At 37.8% G+C, this 19,584-nt stretch overlaps 1 protein-coding gene across 3 annotated transcripts in view; it reads right to left on the reverse strand.

Annotated features, from left to right (window-relative positions):
- Positions 1-970: 970 nt before the first annotated feature.
- Positions 971-19,584, reverse strand: part of CEMIP2 (cell migration inducing hyaluronidase 2) — a 49,712-nt gene continuing 31,098 nt past the window's right edge. For 2 of the 3 annotated variants that reach the window (XM_053968912.1, XM_053968914.1), the window contains 14 exons: positions 18,217-18,345; positions 16,492-16,580; positions 14,571-14,702; positions 14,021-14,056; positions 13,158-13,313; positions 10,360-10,537; positions 9,657-9,872; positions 8,768-8,979; positions 8,073-8,258; positions 6,773-6,992; positions 6,110-6,208; positions 4,857-5,005; positions 4,050-4,156; positions 971-3,315 (listed from right to left, as the gene is read on the reverse strand). In XM_053968912.1, coding sequence (XP_053824887.1) covers positions 3,119-3,315; positions 4,050-4,156; positions 4,857-5,005; positions 6,110-6,208; positions 6,773-6,992; positions 8,073-8,258; positions 8,768-8,979; positions 9,657-9,872; positions 10,360-10,537; positions 13,158-13,313; positions 14,021-14,056; positions 14,571-14,702; positions 16,492-16,580; positions 18,217-18,345 — 2,106 coding nt within the window. In that variant the 3' untranslated portion in view covers positions 971-3,118. The remainder of the gene's footprint in view (positions 3,316-4,049; positions 4,157-4,856; positions 5,006-6,109; positions 6,209-6,772; positions 6,993-8,072; positions 8,259-8,767; positions 8,980-9,656; positions 9,873-10,359; positions 10,538-13,157; positions 13,314-14,020; positions 14,057-14,570; positions 14,703-16,491; positions 16,581-18,216; positions 18,346-19,584) is intronic. The other variant, XM_053968913.1, reaches the window with a different exon arrangement.

Here is a 19,584-nt window from a genome sequence, read left to right on the forward strand (position 1 = left end):
CTGTGTTTTCCTAAGCATGTCCTTGCCATCATCCTGGCTCTTTGGAGATGGGTCTCTTGCCCCTCATATACTGGATTTCCAGCAGTGCCTTTGGCCAGAGAGAGGGCCTTATTGATAGCACACTTAATCTGCTACTGGCTCCAAGGAATTTGTTCCTTTGTTTGTTTTTTTTTTAATTTCTTTACTGCAGGAAGACATAATTTGAGCCAGGAATGGAAATCAATCTATTTGTATATAAAGCCTGAGCATGAAGAAGCAATTAGAATGCCTTTTGGAATGGGTGTGGGGATTCACCATGTTTCAGACATGAGAAGTATCTTGCTCAGCCCTTGCAGGCTGCAACAGCTGGTGCACTTGAAGAGAGAGGCTTAGGTACATTAGTGGCCTTAACTTCCCACAATTACCGCATCACCTGGTTGGCAGTCACCACTGGAGAGGGCCCAGGACACTTGCTGTCCCAAAGCAGGGTCAGTTAAAGCTGCTCCTCTATAGAAAAACACTCCACAGGTGCACTGCCAATCAATTCCACTGCTTGACCACCTACTCAATAAAAACTTTCCTTCTGTTTTTGTGGAACTGCCTGCATTTCAATGTGTCCCCACAGACTCTTCCTCTGCCACTGGGCCCCACTGAGAACAGCTGGCTTCACTTTCTTCACTCCCCCACTAGGTAGTTAAAGACATGGATAGGATGACCCGGAGTCAGTAATAATGCTGCTCCTTGCTCCTCTGAGCTGAAATGGCTGTAGACTCAGCAGCTCAGACAGGCTTTGAGGTATCTGGCTTCCAAGACGGGCCCATAACTTCAGTCACCATCAGTTTCTTCAGTGTTGTTAGCTTGTCTCTCTGAATGAAGACTAGGATATATTCCACAAACTTCACAAGTAAATGTATTGAAGTAAGACAGTTTGTATTATTGACACAGCACACTTTTTAAAATTACTTGATACAAGAACAGAAGACACCCATAATTTTATTGCCTTGTCAGATGTAAAAATTTATTTATGCTATTTGTCAAATGTTTAAATTTACACAAAAGACAAACACTTTAACTTCAGGTCCAATTGTTCATCAGTAAGCCCTACATCAGAATACCCTTGACACTTCCAAGGACAATTTTTACAAGACACTTAGAACAGCAGAATATCATAAATAATGGCCAACTTCACAAGCCTGAGGATCACTACCTCATCACTATTTCTCTGCTGAGCAGAGAATAGAGGAAGCCTTAAAGCCATTTTAATCCCCAAACACTATCACTACTGCACTCAGAGCATCACTGCCCTGCATTAGTAACACCAAACATTAGTTAGTTGTAAAGATTTATCACAGCTTCCCCTAACAAAATTACTTTTCTTTTAAACATAACAAGAGAACTGTGCATCAGAACAACTGCAAAATATAAAATCATCCATTTGGCTTGCTTTTACAATAAAAATAGTATTGGTCATCTATTTGTTAACTTCAACTCTTGTGTCATACTCCTTACCTCCTCCTTTCTCACTTAGGAAACTACACTAGACCAGGCAGTTTAATTGTAGCACTGAGGTAGCATATTTCAATTTAACAGAGTAATATATTTGATATTGTGCATCTTCTCCTTTAAAGCATAAAAAAAATCCCCACAGTTTTTCAACATCTTTGGAGAAGACAGGCATATAATTCATTTCCAACAGCCACTCTCTTTTGAATTCAAAGCACAAATCATCTATGAATGGTAGATACATTATACCAGCTCGAATGAATGAGAACATGTACAAGAAGAAGGAAATATGTCAGTTTTATTAGAACTAGGGTCACATTTTAGCCCTATGGCACCTATTGTTCCCTACTGTGAAATGCATCTTTACCGTCCCTGAAATTTAATTTCAAAGATGACGATCCTGAAAAAAGGCAGTTGTGCCGCTGTTCTAAATGATTTTCACACTACTGGCAGAGCCAAATAATTGCAACAAAACCAGATTAAATCAATGGACCTAATATAAAGTCAACAGGAATTAACAACATGAGTATACTAAAAGAATCAAAGTTAAGGCAGAAGGTATGACTTAATGAACTGAGAGCACTTTTTATTCACTTAGAAGTTAAAGCTGAGATAGCCTTAAAAATAATTAAAGAAAAACCAACACCAAAAACCAATCAAACAAAACCAACCCAACACCAACCAAACAAACAACAAAACCCACAAAACAACAACAAAAATACCCAAAATCAAAACAAAACAAAAAAATCCACCACTGCAAGAGTAGAAGCCTCATTTCCTACCAAATTGAGAGTAACAGTATCTCAGCTTTGCCCTTCTGCCTAAAAGCTTTAAAAGACTAAGCTGAAGTCAAGCTGTACTCAAGACTGTAGCCTTAACTTCTAGACTGTTTATTAAAGTAATTCTTACAGACACACCTGTGTATTTAGAGAGAATAATAAACAGTGACCTCAAAGAACAGGAGTAATTTCCTGCTCTGCGTGCCACCCTTGTACACAAAGCCTTGTAAAACTCTGCTGAATGGTACACAGTCCTCACCCAGCCCCAGGCTGGATCTTTGAATTCCTCCCTCCATCTTTTACACAAGAAAGCAAAAAAATTTGACTGCAGTTAAAAATCCCTTGAGTCAGCCTTATGATAGGGGAAACTGGGTTTTAACACATCAGGTTGGAAAGCAGACTGAGAATGTAACTGAGCTGACAGATAAACTCCCATGGAAACAGCTAAAGAGCTGAGGGAAAAATGCTTAAGTTATAATGACCAATTCAAGTTGTTTATGAAGGCATTGATGTTAATCTTTCAAGTAACCCAAAATGCACTCCAACACCTGTTACTAAAAACTTAAGGCTTTTATGAATACCCTCTTACATACAAAAGGAGTATTAAACAGAAGGAACTTGTTTACAGTAAATACAAACATCTGAAAAATCTCTGAAACCTGTTTATACAAATACTAATAAATTCTTTAATATTTTGTACAACTAGAAGGTGCACAGATTGGCATTCAAAGCAGTCAATGCAAACATCTGTCAGACAACAACATGATTTACTTGGATAACAATATAGTTTAAAATGCCATAAATTAAAAAATAAGTTAGTTCACATTTCCCCCCAGGATTTATGTACATCTTAGTCTTTAATGAGATCGTGCAGCCTTCTTCAGAAGCTCGAGGTCTTTCTGACGGCTTTTAATTGCTCTGGCACAGCCATACTCTTCCAGTTGCAGAGGGATATACTTTTCTATCTGAACAAGCCCATGCCCAGCAGGACTGGTAAACAGCTTAATCCAGGATGGCCTTATTTTTCCTCTGAAGCCCAGAAAGGCCAAGCTTCCTGTGACAGAAAAAGCTCAGCATTACCAAACCAGCCAAGCTCACTGCAGCATGATACAAGGACTGGTTAGGTAGGAAAAGGCATGCTCCCCCAAAATTCCTTCACCCACATTATTTAGGACATTTATCCACTCTTACCTTTACATGCACCTTACAAGGTAATAATGATTTGCAATTTCCTGTCTCAATACTTAGTATTAAATATCCTGAAATCTTAATTTGAAAACACAGCTAACTGGACAGTTATAAAACCTGTTTTCTCAACCACAACTTGTGGCATCACTGAACAGATGAGAGCTACCCCATGTGGCCCATAAATTCATCATCCCTCAAAATAACAACAGCGTCTCATTTCTAGCTTCAAGTTATTTTAGAACAGGAAATACTAGGCAGGAGATTGCTTAAAGATACATTTGTTGGGCAAGGCACAAAATGCAGGCTCTAGGAAAGAAGCCTGGGACTCTTGTGTGATCCACAGGCACAAAGAACTGCCAGTTATGTCTCTGTTTGCAACAAGATTCACACAGTGGGACAAAGAGGTTTTCTGCCTCATCTGCTAAAGGGCTGCCCACCTCCTCCCTCAACAAGAGCTGACACACAGCAGCCACACCAGTGCAAACTGGTAACTACCCTCCACCACCTGCATCTTTCTCACACACCCCATGAGAAACCCACCACGCCAACAAACACAAAGACCAAGGTGGTGTCAAAGAAATGTGCAACATTTCCACCAACCGTTGCTCTGAAGATAAGGTGGTTTTGCTGTCCCCAGGGACATTAAGGCTTCAGCTAAATTATTAGGAATTGCAACATCACCTCTTGTGCTCAGCAGAATTATAGACCTGCAACAGGAACAGCATGACACAGCAGCTATAATAAACACATTTTTTAAATATTCTGCTACACACCTTTCCAGCTAGCTGCCCTCAGTGTCCAATTCCTTATGAGTACTTATGACATGGAAATAGTCAACCCTTTCTGCAAGCAGTACTTAGAATTTCTTGGTTTTAAACTGACTTTTAATTTAACTTAAAATCATTGGAAAGTGGTATTTAAACACAATTTAGTATTTTGTATCAAAAAATCAAGTTTGGATATCGATCCAAAATTAGAAAATTAAAATACTGATTATTTTCTGACACTAACTCTTTATCTTTATTTAGTCATAAAGGACTTGCTCCCTATAGGAGAGAACAGTATGACATCTTTCATATAGTCCTTGTCACTGTCCTTATTAAACAAAAAGTTATTCTTGTTTTAAGCAAAGCAGTGTTATTACATGATGTTTCATTAAAAAAATATTTTTGAGGAAAAAGGCAACACCAGAAAAATTTGAAGTGCTCAAAATCTGCTTAGTTTTCTTAAATAAGGCTACATTGTCCAGTAAATTGCTTCTCTGTTTCTCCTTTTGCCTGAAATTAGACATATGTTTTGTTCACTTTCAGTGCTCATGTATCATTATCTATCATTATTTAAATCCTTGTCAGAAAGCAGAGCTACAGTTTGCAGGACATACTGGAAATGACTGGTCATTGCACATACCTTTGTGGAATTCCAGATTTTAAATATCCATCTACACGCCTAATGTCTACTCCAGAAAATAATTTGTTTCCCAAAACTGTGCCAGTGCAGGCATCTACTACAACAATAAGCATTCCATTATCCTTGAAGGAAAACATGGTGTCATTGACCTGAATGGAAAGAAAAAGTGAGAGAAAAGGAAATTAATATGACTCAAACAGCAATTCTACTGCACTCAGGGTTAATCAACTTTACTCTAATTTAGACACAATAATTTCCTTACAAATACTTGCTTCTCCCTTGCAACTCTTCAGTTTTTCCTTTGAAAGGATGCTGCTTAATGTGACTTCTGAAATTGCATGGGAGTCTTAAGCCTTTAGCTTCTATAGCAATATTGCACGTTCCAGGTGATTTACTACCTGCCTCAGTCATTGCTCCTGCTTGGGGAAGCTAAAATTCAGATACTGAATCCCCTGGACTTCTTTACAATAATACAGTTAATTGATCCCTGCAGCAGGTTAGCTCCAGCCCAGTTTCTTCCTACTGAGTGCTCTTACTGATTTGGATATGGCATACACATTCCTGGAGAAGTTTGCAGCTGCAAAGGTTAAGCTGCTCATATGCCATTTGTCTACCTAAGCAACTGACAGTTCAGCCAGGCCAACAATGACACTGCAGAATGTAAGGCATGTGCAGACTAAGCGGCATTTCACCTTCATGTGCAAGTCTACTTCAGCATCTGAATGGAAAAGTCAAACTAAACTACTTTTTATACAGTATCACATCACTGGGCTTATTTGGGCCACCCCAGAACAAATACAGAAATCTACTGATTCGTTAGCAATTGCCGTTTAGAAGACTTCAGCAAAGCTTATATGGCTCATGTGACCCATCCCACTAAGTAGCTAATCTGCTTGCACAAGGACAATTTCAAAAAAATGGATTCAACTAACAAATTGTTAGTTATGTGTTCTGTTTATTTCCAAAACAGCCATAAATGTATACCCACAGAGATTTAAACATAAGCTGAAGATTTTAAATTCTAATGGCAGCATTTTTCTCTTCAGCAAATAGGATTCAAATATTAAATTGAGCTTTGAAGCCTCACTTTCTAATATTTAAACATAAGCTTTTTGACTTTATTTTTTAAACAATGAACCAATCTTTTCATTTCAGTGAAGAAAACTGAGGTCTGCATTATGTAGAGCTGGATAACTGCTATAATACAAACTGCTATAGTGATATTTAAGAAGAAAACCATAAAGAATACTTACATATATAAATGCTTGCTGACCTCTGCTTGACTCTGTTTCATCAGATGAATTAACCTGCACAAGGAGGTAGTTTCTGTGAGGGTCACTGGTGAATATCATCTGGATATCAAACAAAACACATATTAATGTTTCTTCAGCACTTTATCATGCCTGTTTACAACAGACAGCCCATGCTCCAAAGTAAATGTATCCACTTGTCAGCAGCATTATTTAAGGTATAAGTAATCCTAATAAATATAATGATACATACTGTAACCTACTTAAGCTCTTGATTTCAATATTTCTTTTAGCTTGTATAGCTGAGAATTTCAAGTTCATGCTAATAAGCAAACATACAAACAGAGAGAAGGTTTGCCATGTAGATCTCTGCAGCAAAGCTCTCCATGTAGCACAGACAATACTGCAGTGCAAGACATCAATCTACCGAAGTCCCTTTTCTGTAGCACTTGGAAAAAGAGTTGCACAAAAGAAGAAAAAAAAAAAAAAACCCTGAAACCATTGTGCTACAGAAAGGACTCCAAACCTTCAAGGAGTCCAAGATTAACATGCTGTAATTTGATAAGTGCAGTATTCTGTGCTGAAAGACTGAAATTTGGACATAAATTGAGTAGACAGCATCACCAATTCTACAGTTCATGAAAGTTTTTGCTTATTTTATTTTACCTGAGTTGTACCACATTTTGTACACGGTACAGTAGTTTTTTCTGGCATCTGCTTTATGACGGTTGGTACTTGGTAGTACTTTGGGTAAGCCTTTGTCATGCAATTACTTATCCCTTTTGATGAATCTTTGGTCACAATCTTGATTCTTTCACATCCCTGAGATGAGCAGTAACTGTGACCATCCCTATTATATTTGGCTTGAAGAAATAAAAACAGTAATCTACACAAAAAGGGAAAAATAATCTAAATTAACTGGTGAAACATAGGTATTTATATTCAATTTTAACAGCTATATTTCATGATTTTCAGAAGCAGATGAACTATAGTATTCCCTTCTGCACCACTATCCAAAGGTTCCAAGGTATTTACTAGAGTTAGGAAATCCCTAGCAAGCTATCTAAAATTCCCCGCAGTTAAAGGAGACATCAATAATAATGTAGATGCTTCACAAAGAAGAAACAGCCCTCAGATCAGTGGCTTACAGGAAACAAAAATCGAATTGCAGAGCATGAATTTTTTCCTTGCTCATAGATCTCTGCAGACATGCAGCAGAAATCAGTTTCACCCATCAACACTGAACAATATAGTTGTGCTACTTCAAATGCCTGGAAACGCAATTTAGGGTGTAAAGCTCTTACACAAAGGAACATAAATGTCTTTCAAAAACTACATTCATTTGTGTATTTATTACAGACAGGCAGAGTAGCAGGTAACATAACAAAATAAATAAGAGAAAAATTATAAATTTAGAATCAATGTTTGCAAAACTCACAATAGGACTTAATTTATTGGAAGTTGACCATATCTAAAACCTCTCGGGAGGATCTTAGAGGCCACTGTGAGAAGTATTTTTGAAATAGAGACTAAGATTTTTAAGTTCTTTTGAGACAGTTGAAAAGAGATTAGGATTTTCAAAAATAGAATTTTTATTTATTGGAAGAGAAAGTTTCTTGGAAATTTATAGAATTTTCCATTTAACAAGCAAACAGATAATTTCTCTGAAGACTAAGAAATTAAATCCTAAAAGGCACTGCTCTGCAGCACACCAGACACTGTATTTTCCACAGACATGGGGTAGGAAATATCTTTGGTGACTGTGGTGTCCATGACAAGTATTTCAATGACAACCATGGTAGTTTGGAGATTTAAAGACATATGAACATTCTTCCAAAGCGTTTTGGGGTCTTTCTCAACTGCTTTCCTCTTATGCAGGAGCCTCAACCATTATTTTTAACACTTTCAAGCTGGACATTTCAAGGTTAAACAACATCTTCTAGTAGAGTCAAATGACAAGAGTTACCCAGTACTGTTGTCAAAGTAAAACTTCTTGTCTGATCGATTCTTTTCAAGCTCCATCATTGAAGATACAGGCATGTAGCGTTCTACCTTGCTTGACAGAGCAGATGACCGCCTTTGAAAGGTTTCCAATACTATAAGAAAATCTGGTTTTGGTTGGTAACAAAGACCAACACGAATCCAGTCATTCCTAAAACCAAAATAAAACGTATGAGTCCTCATCAGAACAGTTTAGGTGCCAATACAGAGCAAAAAGATCACTCCAAAAAAAAGAAACAGGAATACAAAAAGCTAAACCCTCAACGAGATGATCAAATCTGCACAGCCTTTCATTAAACATTTTAGTAACTCTGTTTCTCTTAGGATATATTTGACTATATACTTCAGAGATATTTAATAAGTTCATCTGCCAACAAAATCAAGTATGATAAGCTATTCAACTGCAATTCTGCTGAATTTCACTATTGGTACATCATCTTCTCCAAAGGTTTTTCCTTAAAGACACTGTAGTGGACAAGTGTTTAACTTCACGTGCAGATCTGTTGTTTAATCCCATACTTTTGTATTTGTAACTATGAAAGAAAAACCAAATCCAAGCTCTGGTCTTCCAGATGGTTGCAAACTCATGCACAATAATTTTGCAGGACATAACTTCAGTATTGCCTTATGGATAAAAGCCACAAAAGAAAATAAACATACTTGTTGAAGTTAATGAGATACAGATAGGTGACATTTGGAGCTTTTCCATTCCAATGGATTGTATAGCCCTTTTGGAGCATCACCACTGGCTGGTACTGCTGAAAGGCAGCTGCTCTCTGATTAATACCTCGAAGAACCATGGGTTTGGCTGGATACTCATCTCGGACAATAGTCATGGAAAGATTCTGTCCATTCCAGGTTTGGACATAAACCTATATGATATTTAAGAGGGTAAAAATTTGGTCTCTTTGCAAAAGAAAATGAAATAGTGAAGCATGATTAGGACATTATTAACCAAAATGCTGCAATCTGATGTTCTGAGTTATGTAATACACAAATCTCCCCTGAACAAAAGTCCTATTTAAAAAACTATTATAGATTTTTCCCATCTTACAGACAAAAAAGCATATGGAGAAGAAAGAATCAGATATAACACCTGGCCACACAGAGCAGGAATCAGAATGGGAATCAAACCTGTAAGACTTGTATTCAGAAGGTGGTATTTAACACCTCCAGAAAACAAACTAACAAAACAACTCCTTAAATTCCACTCTGTGGAAAAAAAAAAAAAAAAAAAAGCAGACAGAACTTGCTTGGAAGAAGACACCTTCAACACAAAATTGTTTTAGCAGACACAGCTGCAACGTAGAATTCTGGGCAAAAACATTTCGTTTTATCTTTCAGCATCTGATACTGTGCCCTCAGTCTGCTGAGAGGAAGTATGATATATACACAACTGGCTGGTAAGGGTGATATGAATAGAAGTATTTTTAAAAGTCAAAAAATTTTGGAATCTAAAGACAGGTAATTTTTTATTTCTTACACAACCTGACTCCACAAGCAGTTCATATTATAGATTTGCCCCCAACAGAAAGCCAGAAATACTAGCCTGTGCATAGCTCCCACTGCAAACTACTCCACTCCATTCTGTGATATTAATGCATTTCGGGTGCTGAATCAAGTAATTATCCATTCGGCCCACATAGGTATCCCTGTAGTCAGTCACTGAGCCATCTAGATCATGAAATATCGAGTTCTTATCACCATCCAGATCTCCTTCTTCAAACCAGGGACCAGGCTTCCCAAAGAAGGCTTTCAAAGAAACCTGACAACAGCAATAAAAGTTTTTGTTCTTCCGAGGTGAAACACAGACTCACATTTGCACATGTGCAGAAACACAGGAATTTGACAAAGCTGATTAAAAACTTTACAGTAAGGACAGCAGAATCTTGCGAAGCAGACATGCTGGGTTTTACTAATAGGCTCAGGCCAGCTCTTGCTTCTGAATAGTGTTAATATTTGCTGCAGAAAATTCGTTACTAAGGATATACCAAACCTTACAAATACTTACAAAAATTTCTTTTCAGCTTTACCACAAGCCATGAATCATTTAGTCTAACATATCCTGCATCTCTGTTGGTATTGGATTTTTTGGTCAGGAGACAAAGGAGGTCTGTGTGACCTCCAGCCAGGAGAAAAACTCTGAAGTAGGTATGCAAAGAAAGCATGACCTACAGCTCTTGTCTGTGTATGTTAAATACAAGAAAAGAAAGCCATTTGCAAGACTTCAGGAAAACTTGTAGTCAACTTACGTTTGGACCAAATTTCACAAGAGAAATGTTGTTTTTTGGAGTCATCTGCCATGGATTTTTCATCAAGAATCCAACTGCACTGGTAAATCTGTCTGGAGTTGGCACAAAGTTTTTAAATGTGCACTTGGTAAGGTGAATAGGTCCATCATAAATCTGAAAGCCTCTGATTGGAAATGTCCTGTTGATGCAAGCAAATATTTATACCATCCTGTAACAAAATTCATGGTACGCTTGAATCTGTGTCAAATGCATCTCCTCAGAAATCAATAAAGCAACAATTACAGAATGACTTGCAAGATAGAATTTAGCAAAGGAAATAGGGTTTCTCCACTTCTCTAACAAGTCAAAAAAATCCCCTAGTCCTAAATTTTCCTATTAGCGGAGCTATCACTCTCCATGTGCAAATGTGCCCCTCTTTCAATACGAGAAATACAGCAGAAAAATAATACCGCCTGCTCTTTGATTGATCATGGCAACTGGAAGTGACTGCAGACTGAAGGAAAGCAAATGTCACTTCTAACTTGAGGAAGGAACACCCAAAGAATGGCAGGCTGGTAAGGCTCAGCTTGACCCCCAGGAAGATGATGGAGCAGCTAATCCTAGAAACCATTTCCACGTGCCTGAAGGACTGGAGAGTTGTCAGGAATAATCAGCATGAATTTAGCAAGGAGAAGCTGATAAACTTCTGTGATGAAATGACTGGCCTGGTAGAGCAGTGGGAGAGCAGTGGACAGGGTCTACCAAAATTGCAGTAAGACTTTTGACACTGTGTCCCATAAGATCCTTATGAAGTATGGGCAGGATGAGGGGACAAATGGCTGGGCCCAGAAAGTGATGGCACAAAGTCTGTTTGGTGGCCAATAATGGATGATGTATCCCATGGGTCAAAATGAAGTCCAGTCTTGTTCATTCTGTTCATTAGTGATCTGGATGATTAGGCCAAATATAGTCTATGGGCCAAGTCTGCAGAGGGCACAACACAGAGGGAAGCAGCTGATACAGCAAAGTTGTGCTACCAACCAGACAGACCCTGACAGACTAGACAAATGGGTGGATGGGAACCTCATTAAGTTTTACATGGGGAAATGCAAGGTCCTGCACATTGGGAGAAACAACCCTTTGTGCCAGTGAAAAGGACCTATAGGTCCTAGAGGAAGCCAAATTAACCTTAAACCAAACAATGTGCCCTTGCCACAAAGAGGCAAAAAGTATCCAGGGCTGCACTGTGAGAAGCGTTATAGTGTTATCAGCAAATTGAGGGAAGTGATACTTCCCATTTTTTCAAGACCAGTGAAGCGACAATTTGGAGTGCTTGTTCCCAGTACAAGGCAGATATGGAGATACTGGAAAGTGCAGCAAAGGGCCACAAGGATGATTAAATCGCTGGAGCATCTCTCATGGGAAGAAACACTGGGAGACATGGTCAGCCTGGAGCAGAAAAGCCTCAGGCAGGAATCTCAATCCTCTGAAGGAAGGGTGCAAATAAAATGGAGCCAGGCTATTCCCAGTGACAAGACCAGCAGGAATGCACACAAGATGAAACATAAGACATCCCTGCTAAACCACAGGAGAAACTTTTCACTGAGAGAGTGATTGACCACTGGCACATGTTGCCCAGGAAAAATTATGAAGAATCCACCCTTGGAGATATAGTAAAGACATCCGAATGTTGTCCTGGAACATGAGCCTTAGATGACCGTTCTTGAGCAGGGGAGTTGGACAAGATGACCTCCAGGGGCCCCTTCCAGCCTCAATTGTTAGGTGATTCCACTTAACAAGAATGAATACCTCATATCACCACCACATTAACATCTCCTCTTTAAATGGCTGAACAGCAAAAAAGTATGGTGGCCAGGGCCCCCTTCACCCTCTGTCCTACTTGGCCAAGGATGTGTGGGGACAGAACCTAGAGCCATGTGGGCATGACCAACATACTGTGCTACTTGATACCATCTTACATCATGGCTAGGAAGCAGGGGAAATGGACTCTCATTTTCTGAAGAAAGAGCATTCCTTTTTCTGAGGACACTGTTCCTGACCAGAGGATTTGTCCACCAGGAGAACACTTTGGGGTGCTGATGGTCTCTTGGCCATCTTGTTCTTTGTCTCAAGGGCTACCCAGTCCCAGGTTGAGTGGTGAGCATTTTTTTTGCACATAAATCACCTTTGTTTTGTATCCTTTTGTTATTAATATTGTCACTATTACTATTATTATTAATATTCTTAATCTCATTGTTTCCAGTACAGTGTTCTTGTCTCAGCTTGAGATCTCTGCCTTTTGTCTTTCTCACCTGAGGAGGTAGGGAAAGGGCAGTGGCTATATGGGGTTCAAATTCCAGCTGGGCTTAAACCAAAATAGTCGTCTTTCTTATTCTGTGGCAAGGGTAGGACTTGGTATTATGTTAAACAAGCACCAGTGCAAATCAAAGAGAAAAGAGAAGGATCATGTCACAGATTGTGATTTGTCACAGACAGACTGCAGTCTCCAGTCCCAAACTGACCTTTGAAATTCTCTTACCTGAAAGCTCTCTTTTAGACCCAAATACTTTTAAAGTCTAAGGTTTAATTGAAGTAGGATAACTTAAATTTCTACAGAATAGTAACCTGTGGAAGCATCAGATGAACCTGCTTCAGCAAAAAGGTGAGAGTGACATAGCTGCACACATAGCATTAAAAAGAAAAAGAGAGCATCACTTTCAATGGAGTCAATCTCTGACAGCTCAGCCAAGAAGGGTCTTTATGTCTGATATAGCAAATTGCTCTTGTATTTCTACTTCCTTCATTCATGACATACTTACCGATTTCTAGGCAGAGTGCGTGTCTTGTTGTCTACTCCTCCAGTTCCCACATATTTATTTTGTCCACCTTGAAACCCGTAATTCCTGCTCTCACCTATGAACAGCGACTCTGATACCTCCTGGCTGGCACCTTCATCATTCGGGAAGCTCCCATCACTATCAAAGCACATCAAAGACATGTCTTTAGCCAAGACTCTCCAGCAGATGATTGTACCATGGCATAGCACTACTTTTACTTCTCTAACAGCCCTCTTCAAGTAAAACACTATACACTTCATGTACAATAGAAACAATAGATTTAATCACTAACATTAATAGAGGCTAACTCACTGAAATGTTCAGCAGAGCCAAACATTAAAATTTCAAACTCCCTTTGTAGTGAAGCACCTTTTTATTTACACTTTTCCAATCCTAGAACCAGTTTGTCATAATCTAAATAGCAGTAATTTCAGCTCACTACCTAAGTTACTTGGTATTTTTCATCAGAAAGAGACTCTACCCCTGCTAAATGCTCACCTCTTTCTTTCACTTTCAGCTGTTCAGGAGGAAAATAAAATACTGCCTAAGAAATCATACACTACCAAAAATACCTGGATAAATATAACCTTTCTGATAAAGAGGCAACAAACTGTGGTATAAATCAAGCACAGGCTGAACTAAAGTGGAAACTTTAGCAGCTGTTTGGCCAGTTACTTTAGCCAGTTTACAGCCTCTCTAACGTAATCTGCACAATTGGAAATACAACCAGGCCCCAAACCAAAACTGCAGCCTTATGAAAGCATACCTATTAATTTTAATAGATGCATGTAGATTTTCTAAGCTTCTATGCAAGGAAACACAGAAATTATTAAAAAAGTACTCACCTAGCAAATGTCAAACCTATTCCATTGTCTGCAAACCTACAAGAAAGTCCAAAACATCAGTTGTTTTTTCTGAATTATCCTACAATTGTAGGATAATGGAAGAGCACATCCTGCTATGCACTGAAAAAAATCTTGAATTTTTCTATTAATGGAACATATAACCACCACACAGTTAACTTTTCTAAAAGCACTGTTGTTAAAAAGTAGTAAAATAGTTTTCTACACATTTTAAACAGGACTTGAGAGCTTCAGGGACACAACAGAAATCCCATTCTGAATTTACTATCTCTACCAACTCTTAGGCTTCTTTTCGCTACAGCTGTTTTTGTTTTGTTTTGTTTTGTTTTGTTTTTTTGCTGTTTAAGGCAGGTTCTCTTCTCATCACATATAAACTTGCATATTTCAAGTTGTAGGATGGTATGAAAGCTGGTCATATTGAGAAGTTCCTACAGTTAACCATCAATCCTCTCCTATAACCCTGCTGTAAAGCACTTTCATAAACAAAGCTTCAGAAAAAACAGCATGCAGCTGTTTGCTTCCAAAAACCTACCCAGAGTTCTGAATGAGGATATCCCCTCCCCTGACCCAGGCTCCATGATCATTGTTTTTGAAAGAGATTAATCTGTCAATCAGGGCAGCAACTCGGGGCTTTTCAGGGTCTGCATCTTGATGAGGTCGAAACCTGGGAGAGATAAACACTCAGTCCAAGAAAACTTTTTATTTTACATGTGCCATACGTGTTGCGCTGAGTAAGCCTGAAAGACAAATAATCATCTGATGGGCAAATTTCACTTTGCTTAATGTTCGGAATGAAAGAAGCTAAAAGCAGGTAGATCTCTGGTACTCGCTAGTACTAGAAAAGCATCTGTGGGTTATCATGAAGCAGGAATGTGAAACATCTCTTTTCCAGTAACTCTCACAGGCTCTTGCTCAGTCTCCCTAAATTTCTTTAGCTGCCTTTAGCCTCCCTTTATGCCCTTTTTCTTTCTGCCCTCCCCAGTTGTAGCGAAGCATTAATGTGAAAGTTTGATGAAGGGAATTATAAGCTCCTAGGAAGGACACACAGGGCTGACATTAGTTATGCAAGAACAGTCTGGACATTTGTCTAACTGGTCCTTCAAAAGCTTCAAGCTTTTCTGACATATAGCAGTGCTACTTTTTTGGGCATGCCTGAGATTTTTTTATTGCACTGCTACCAAGATGGTCTTGTACAGTAAATTATAACTGGAATCTAGTTTAAATAGTACGAAGAAACAGTCTGATTAAGAATTGGTGACATTTTCACTTGATTACCCCCAGGACCCCAGATAAAAAGTAATACATTTAAAACTGCAAACAGGCATTTTGAGCAAGTAAAGACACCTACGCTGTTATCCCAATCACCTGATACTCTTTTGTTCAGATTTGGATCTGCCCCCTCCCCATCCAAGGGAGAAAGGGGAAGATAAGTAAATGTTAGGTTTTGATAGTCTCAGTATTCTCAATTAACATTTAAATCCTTCCAGTCTGGTTCCATGTACAATGATTAGGGACCTCACATAGTTACGCAGTGCCTTATTCCTTTTTTTCTGCTGTGAAACACAAGTCCATTTCATGCACTGAGTTTCTTGCATCCTCAACACACTATAGGCTCTCAGAGGGCATCCTGCCCCTCTCAAGTTCCCCTCAACTACCTGTGATGACTGAGGTAAACTTCAAGGGTTATATGGATTTTCTGTCAAAACATGGAACTAGCAGATTCATTTCCAAATTAAGAAGTATTGAATGTCATCAAAATCACCATATTTTCAGTGCTAATACTTAGTTAACACAATAACATGTGCACAAATACAGTTATCCAATGTTCATTTAACCAGTATCCCAGACTATTTTATTTGAAGTTCAGGATAAGACTAATCAGGCACAGTGTAACCTGGAATTTTCCTAAACTCTCCACTACCTTCTCTCACTTTGTAAACTGAAGAAAATGTGGTGGATTGTACCACCTCTGCAAAGACCCTTCAGTAGAACTGTACTACCAAGCTATGACTTCCAAATCTAGAAGGAGCAGCAGAAACACTCAGCAGTAGGAAAGGTGAGTGGATGCACTACTGAAGCCTTTTTCTAACAGTTAATTAAAACTCAGTTATAAATCAGAAGATTAGACTTTAAAGGAATATTTTCCTATTAGCAGCAATTCCAGAAAACATTTTAACAGTAGACAGTAGAGCATGTTTAAAACAATGTCCTCTAAGAGGATGGACACTATCCTGAGCAAAAGCTCAGAAGAAACTCATATCCTTTAAGAGACACCATCTCTGTTGTTCCCAAAACAGATTAATAAATGAAGGAAAAGGACACATATGAACTTACTGCTTGGTTATAATTTATAAATTATTTTACTGTTCTAAAAGGGTTTTCACCTATGTGAATGTAAGAGCAGTCTCAAAACTTTGCCATTTTTCAGCCACTTGAAAGAAAATATCCTTTACCTTGCATTGTTGTCCAAACAAAGATATTCTCTGGGATCATCTGCACTAGCATTAGTTGTTTTAACACCCTTATCAATGAACAAACCAGCCTGAAATAAGCAAGGAAAGAAAATTCATAATATCCAAAATTAAAGACAGACTAAAAATGAAATATTAAAAATTTAGGCATTGCATTCTATACACATATTAGAAACTCTTAGATCTTTCAGTTTGGCTTCAATTGGCATATTGTCTAAGGGAAAACAAGTGAATTAAATATAATAAACCAGTCTGTGCTAAAATGATATGAATTATCTGTGAGTAAAAAAAAAAATGCAATGGAAAATGATCACAGTTCACTTCAGATTTCTTTTACAACATCTATTTAAGGTTTTGCATTTATTACCAGATGCTGTTCTGGAAAATCTGGAAGCCAATCTTGTAGTGAGTTCAAATTATTCTCATAAATGGAAAAGGAAAGAAACCCCAAAACCCACTGTGAAAAATCCTTTGTGTTTCACTCTAAAACTAAACTACCTTTACCATAAAAGATTGTTTTGATAATAATAATAATGTTTCAAGCAGTAATAAGCTTGAAACTCAGTAATCCAGTATGAAATAAATTACTTGAGAAAACAAAAGCATGAGGAAGCATTTGTGCTCTTTTACCTGAATTACATACAAATACCTGTGACTACTTTCACCTCTGATCCAAATTAGGATTACAACTGAGTCTTATACACAAGCAGATTCTCAGACCTGCTAGTGGAGCTCTCCTTCAACATGGAACTTTACCATACAACTAACCTTATTAAGCTAACCTTATTTAAAGATGATAATAGCTATACAGGTGAAAATCTTCTCTTCACAATGCACTTTTTTATTCAGTATGTTCTAATTCCATTCTGAATAAAATGCCCTACAGTCCTAACTAACACAACTTCCATCAAACACTGCATCATTTCTTGGTATCCCAGGCAACTGTAAGGCAAAATCAGTTTCACTTGGAAAAAAAAAATCCAACAGTGATTTTATGAGGTTTCAATGGTTAAACTATGAGACTCTCTTGCAGCAAACAAACACAAATAAGTATTTATTTAGAGTTAGGTGGCTTTGTAAATGTCATTGTATTCATACATACACACAGCAACTAGATTCCAAATGAAATACTTTAAGGATTCTTCAGCTGAAGTGAAGTGACACTTCAGCTGAGATATGGAAAAGGTTTAAAAGTCTTAGTAACAGAACACTCCTCAATAACTGTAGGCTGAGAACTTCATAAGAAAACTAAGTACACTCCTGAAGGCAATATTAAAGCTTAATCTCTAGCCAGAGACTGTATCACAATGTGCAAACACCTGAGACTAAGAAAAATAAATTGTAGCTACTGCAGCAAGCTATTGGATGAATCACTGCTACAATAAACTTTGATTCTTCAAGGGTCAGCTTTCTTCACAGTAGGAAACAAGGCTGTAAAGAGTAGCATCTGAAATGCTAGTTCTGAAAAAAGTATTTTATTAGAAGTTTTAATTGATTTTAGCTGTTTGTGTCTTACAAGGCTCTGAAGCACTGAATATTCAAAATGGAACTACAAAATACACCCATGTTGATTATACATTGTTCTATGGTAGAGTTCAAACACAGCATAAAATCTAATCTCCTACCCAGCTTAAAATGTGGACAAGCTGTAATATAGAATACTGAGAAATAAAAACTTCACTTTTTTTAAATAACATACTACATTACCTTAAAATTAGAATGAACCCTGTTGTTATAGAAGATTCCTAGGGGTGTAAGCTCTGATTTGGTTTCCATGGCTAGACTATGAGAATCTCCTGTAGCAACCCTGTGGAACAAATACCATATTCCAGCATCCTGCAAGTAATGAGAGAATAATATAAGTGATTCTGATACTATTATTGGTGCTGACACGTATTCTAAAATAAAGACTCCAAACAAAAATTTAACCAGTGAAAATGTGGAATTTTGCAAATAAGGCTACATTCCAGTGGATAATATCAACTAAGAAGTGTTTTGCTTCTCAGTGAAGCCATTCAACATCACATATTTAAGATGTTCTAATATTTCAAAGTAGAAAAGTGTCCAAATTGATGTAACTTCTGCATTTCAGTTATGTCATCCCACACACTAGATTTTTCCTTTACTAGTAGATAATACTATTCACAGTAAGATACTCAAAATCATTCCTCCTATCCTTACTCTTTCAGTCTGTTAAGGTTGGTTCATCTCTGCTCCCATAAAAATTTAAAAGGCACAGTCAAAAAAGCCCTCAAGAGCTTTCAGTAGACAGAAAAAAAAGCACATCAAGAAGTCTGGCCAGTTCGGGGCACTGTGCCAATGGCATGCAGTAATAATTTTATATCTGTTCATTTTCTATACTTCCTTAATATCTCTGCTCTTATAGAAGCTGGATCTATTTGCTAAATGAAACCCACAAAATTTCCCTTTCAACTACATTGGCATTTGCAAGAGGTGGCATCATGACAACATCTGCATTAGAGACTCTTACAGACATCAAAACTTTTGCTTTGACCATAGGCTGTGTGCCCTTAAAAAAAAAAGAATCACCCCACAAGGCACATTAAAGAATTAAATGGTAGCTAAAAAACACTGGGTGCCCCATTTCAGGAAAAACAGTGATCAACCTTTTTAACAATCATGGATAAAGCCAAACCCTGGCTTAAAAGATTTTATGCTTCACTCCAAGAATATACTAATTTTCCAATGAGTGCTGGAAATTCTACTTTACAGTAATGTTCCCATCCCAGTGTGTAATGATGATGCGCTGACATTTCTGGTGATTAATCATTACAAAGCAAATATGGATGTTCCATTAATAAAAATACCAAAATCTTACCTCACATATAATTAAGTACAGCTCTGTGTTTGGCAGACTCAAATAAATTTTACCCAAAACACCCCCGATGCTTGAAAAATAGACTTAAATAAACTTAACAGCTTGTTAAGCATCTGGAAGCACTCAGAAATATGAAAAAGGTTGCGTTTTTTCCCTTTTCTCTTCTCTCATACACACCAAAACAAAAGAAACATCTACTGCCTATAAAGCCTTACAATACACTTCACTGCATAATT

The sequence above is a fragment of the Vidua chalybeata genome, chromosome Z (assembly GCF_026979565.1).
Source record: "Vidua chalybeata isolate OUT-0048 chromosome Z, bVidCha1 merged haplotype, whole genome shotgun sequence".
In the NCBI taxonomy this organism is placed as follows: Eukaryota; Metazoa; Chordata; class Aves; order Passeriformes; family Viduidae; genus Vidua; species Vidua chalybeata.